At 37.9% G+C, this 4,830-nt stretch overlaps 1 protein-coding gene across 1 annotated transcript; it reads left to right on the top strand.

Annotated features, from left to right (window-relative positions):
• Positions 1-1,316: 1,316 nt before the first annotated feature.
• Positions 1,317-3,763, top strand: LOC130705042 (52 kDa repressor of the inhibitor of the protein kinase-like). The gene has a single exon (XM_057531063.1). The coding sequence runs from the start codon at positions 1,387-1,389 to the stop codon at positions 3,673-3,675; it is 2,289 nt and encodes a 762-aa protein (XP_057387046.1). The 5' UTR covers positions 1,317-1,386; the 3' UTR covers positions 3,676-3,763.
• Positions 3,764-4,830: the final 1,067 nt, after the last annotated feature.

Below are 4,830 nucleotides of genomic sequence, written 5' to 3'. Positions count from 1 at the left end.
TGTTTTATTTAATCCTCAATACAGACATTAAGTGAAGAGTTTAATATCATATATTATAAATAATGGAACTGAAGCTTTGAGAGAAAAGAGTGATTTATTCAAGGTGTTTTAGTTCCTGAAGGGCAGAATCTCAAGTCAATTCAGGTCTTATTATTCAAAATGAAAGAAAAAGTAAATATCCTACAGATAAATGAGAAAAAATGAGTAGATGAATACTAATAAAACTGGTAGGTTAAACTTACCTGTCCCATTTATGTAAAAGACAGTCAACCAAGAAAACAAGTATTTCTGGTACGGGTGATAATAAAGAAAGGGGTTATTAAGAAGTATCTTTCATTTCTCTTCTTTCATGACTACTGATTGTTGATTAAAAAAAAGGAAAAACAAACAATTAAGAAAAAATAGAATTAGAAGTTAGAACTAGATGACAGGAAGAATCTTGTCCTATTCTCCCATTCATTCACTTAGTTATCCCTTCAACAGATACTTTCTAGTAATGAGTAGTAGTTTAGATAGTGTTGATCAAAATATTGTACTGGAGGCAATAAAGAATCCGTTCATTAGTAGCAGTAAAACTAAAAAACTTAATTAATTCAGATAAAACTATGTAAATCAGCAAAAAATTGTGGGAAAGCCAAAACAAATCACTGTATAAACAAGTAAATAATTAATAAATAAACTACAAAGAAACTAAAGCACATTTACCTTCTGATTATCATAGTTATGGCATAAACCATAACTAAAAATAGACCATATAGAAATAAATTCATTAGTATTCAAAGTCATGCAATTTTACTACCAACAGTGTCAACTGTGGGAACAAGTGTTGAATAGTAGACAAAGATATGATCCCAAAAGTGTTGGACTTGAGTTCTGCATTCACTTTGCCTGAATGATCCTGCCTGAAGTGACTGCCCCATAAAAAGAAATTCTAGATGGAGCAGAGTAGGTGAGTCAATGCACATAAGACCCTAGATCCTATCCTTGTGGAAATTAACTTTATTAGATGAGGAAGTGAATAACTGTATAAACAAATAAATATATGATAAGAAACAGAGAAATATCTTACAAGATCTTGTGATAGACAATTCTAGGAACAAGGTGGGAGGGCGGGACATACACAGATGAGTGCATCAAAAAGACCTATTTGAAGAGACTACATTTAATAAGAAATTATGAAAAGGAGGCACCGGCCATGTAAAGAACTCAGGGCAAAGCATTTTGAACATGCACATTAAAAACAAGGTGTGAGGCCTGCCCCTCCCCCCGGCGCGCCGGCCCTAACGAGCCGGCCGGCCTGGCTCCCCTCCCCGGCCCCGACGGGCGGGCGGGCTGCCCTGAGGAGGCGGGGAGGGGAGGGCTGGGCCGGCCGGCGGGCAGACGACGATGCCGAACTTCTGCGCGGCCCCCAACTGCACGCGGAAGAGCACGCAGTGGGACCTGGCCTTTTTCAGGTTCCCGCGGGATCCAGCCAGATGCCAGAAGTGGGTGGAGAATTGTAGGAGAGCAGACTTAGAAGATAAAACACCTGATCAACTAAATAAACATTATCGATTGTGTGCCAAACACTTTGAGACTTCTATGATCTGTAGAACTAGCCCTTATAGGACAGTTCTTCGAGATAATGCAATACCAACAATATTTGATCTTACCAGCCATTTGAATAATCCACACAGTAGACACAGAAAACGAATAAAAGAATTGAGTGAAGATGAAATCAGGACACTGAAACAGAAAAAAATTGATGAAACTTCTGAACAGGAACCAAAACATAAAGAAATAAACAACAGCAATGCTCAGAACCCCAGTGCAGAAGAAGGGGGTGAAGAGCAGGATGGAGACATTTTACCTTTAACCCTTGAAGAGAAGGAAAATAAAGAATACTTAAAATCTTTATTTGAAATTTTGATTCTTATGGGAAAACAGAACATACCTCTGGATGGACATGAAGCTGATGAAATTCCAGAAGGTCTGTTTACTCCTGATAACTTTCAAGCACTGCTGGAGTGCCGGATCAATTCTGGTGAAGAGGTTCTGAGAAAGCGCTTTGAGACAACAGCAGTTAACACATTGTTCTGTTCAAAAACACAGCAGAAACAGATGCTAGAGATCTGTGAGAGCTGCATTCGGGAAGAAACCCTCAGGGAAGTGAGAGACTCTCACTTCTTTTCCATCGTCACTGACGATGTGGTGGACATAGCAGGGGAAGAGCACCTGCCTGTGTTGGTGAGGTTTGTTGACGAAGCTCACAACCTGAGAGAGGAATTTGTGGGCTTCCTGCCTTATGAAGCTGATGCAGAAATTTTGGCTGTGAAATTTCACACTACGATAACTGAGAAGTGGGGATTAAACATGGAGTACTGTCGTGGCCAGGCTTACATTGTGTCCAGTGGATTTTCTTCCAAAATGAAAGTTGTTGCTTCTAGACTTTTAGAGAAATATCCCCAAGCAATCTACACACTCTGCTCTTCCTGTGCCTTAAATATGTGGTTGGCAAAATCAGTGCCTGTTATTGGAGTATCTGTTGTGTTAGGAACAATTGAGGAAGTTTGTTCTTTTTTCCATCGATCACCACAACTGCTTTTAGAGCTTGACAATGTAATTTCTGTCCTATTTCAGAACAATGACGAAAGGGGCAAAGAACTGAAGGAAATTTGCCATTCTCAGTGGACAGGCAGGCATGATGCTTTTGAAATCTTAGTGGACCTCCTACAAGCACTTGTTTTATGTTTAGATGGTATAAATAGTGACACAAATGTTAGATGGAATAACTGTATAGCTGGCCGAGCATTTGTACTCTGTAGTGCAGTAACAGATTTTGACTTCATCGTTACCATTGTTGTTCTTAAAAATGTTCTATCTTTTACAAGAGCCTTTGGGAAAAATCTTCAGGGGCAAACTTCTGATGTCTTCTTTGCAGCCAGTAGTTTGACTGCAGTGCTGCATTCACTAAATGAAGTGATGGAAAATATCGAAGTTTATCATGAATTTTGGTTTGAGGAAGCCACAAATTTGGCAGCCAAACTTGATATTCAGATGAAACTCCCAGGGAAATTTCGCAGAGCTCAGCACAGTAACCTGGAATCTCAGCTAACCTCTGAGAGTTACTATAAAGAAACTCTAAGTGTTCCAACAGTGGAACACATTATTCAGGAACTGAAAGATATATTCTCAGAACAACACCTCAAAGCTCTTAAATGCTTATCTCTGGTACCCTCTGTCACGGGACAGCTTAAATTCAATACATCAGAGGAGCATCATGCTGACATGTACAGAAGTGATTTACCTAATCCTGACACACTCTCTGCTGAGCTGCATTGTTGGAGAATCAAGTGGAAACACAGAGGGAAAGATATAGAACTTCCATCCACTATTTATGAAGCCCTTCATCTGCCAGACATCAAGTTTTTTCCTAATGTTTATGCATTGCTGAAGGTCCTGTGTATTCTTCCTGTGATGAAGGTTGAGAATGAACGCTATGAAAATGGACGAAAGCGTCTCAAAGCATACCTGAGGAACACTTTGACAGACCAAAGGTCAAGTAACTTGGCTTTGCTTAACATAAATTTTGATATAAAACACGATTTGGATTTAATGGTGGATACTTATATCAAACTCTATACAAGTAAGTCAGAGCTTCCTACAGATAATTCAGAAACCATTGAAAATACCTAAGAGAATTTTAAAATAGGCTTTCTCTTATATTTGATATTTGAAAAAATCTGTAAGAAATTTGAAAATATCTTACAGAAAAGTTGTAAGGTGTACGTAAGCCACTTAATCACTGAATATCTTGACCTGTAGGCCTCCCATTGAGTACATTAGTCATTGATAATCTGTCTGTTTATATGGCCCGTTTGAAGTCCCATGCTTTGGAGACCTAACTGTCCCATGCTTTGGAGACCAGAAGATAGCATTGAAAGTACCATGTTACACTCTGTGTGATCTCTGCTAATGGCACTTTGAAATTGTATTAGTTTGAATTGTATTAATTAAGTCATTTTAGATATAACATTTGTCACTGTGGATCCAATTGTCAGGTACTTAGTTATCAGTTCTTTGAAGAAATAAATTTTGAGGAGGTATGGGAGGAAGGAATACATTTTATAAAACATTACAATGAAGCTCATGACTGACCTTTGAATAGTAGGAGTTTTAAGTATGCTGTTAAAAATCTGTAAGGGACCGTTAAAATGATCAGGCTGTAAGAGAAACATGTGAGCTCGCCAAACAAGGATTTCAGTGTAGATTTTGCCTTTATCAAATGCAGTTGAAGGAACAAGTTATAGTTAAAGTTTGAATGGAAGAGCCTGCCATTGTTGTTCCACATCTGATTGTTGCTGTTTACATTCCTTTATTGAGCCTACATCTTCATAAGCTTTTTGACAGGTATATGTTGAACACTTCTGTTTCATGGTCAAGACAGGATCAGAGACCATGGATACTGACAACTGATTAGTCTGTTTTCTTCTGTCTTTTTCCATGACTATATCTACTGCCTCATCTTGATTTACAAGCAAAACCTAGAAAACCTACAAAAATAAGTGTTTTGTGGTTTATCTAGGAATAATACAGAAAATATTGCTGTTATTTTTGGTGAAGAAAATCAATTTTGTATAGTTTATTTCAACCTAAATAAAATGTGAATTTTGTTTAAAAAAAAAAAAACAAAAAACAAGGTGTGAAAAAGCTCTAGGCAGGTAGAAGTTTGGGGTGATCTTGAAGCTGAAAATATTTCTCTATGACTAAAGGTTAGAGAGACTGGCTGGAGATGACATTTGAAAGGTGAGAAGTGTCCAGGTTATACAGACCTTTGTAATTGAGAAAACT

The sequence above is a fragment of the Balaenoptera acutorostrata genome, chromosome 16 (genome assembly GCF_949987535.1).
Source record: "Balaenoptera acutorostrata chromosome 16, mBalAcu1.1, whole genome shotgun sequence".
Lineage (NCBI taxonomy): Eukaryota > Metazoa > Chordata > Mammalia > Artiodactyla > Balaenopteridae > Balaenoptera > Balaenoptera acutorostrata.
Note: the sequence above shows the minus strand (reverse complement) of the source record. Positions and strands in the feature narration are given on the sequence as shown.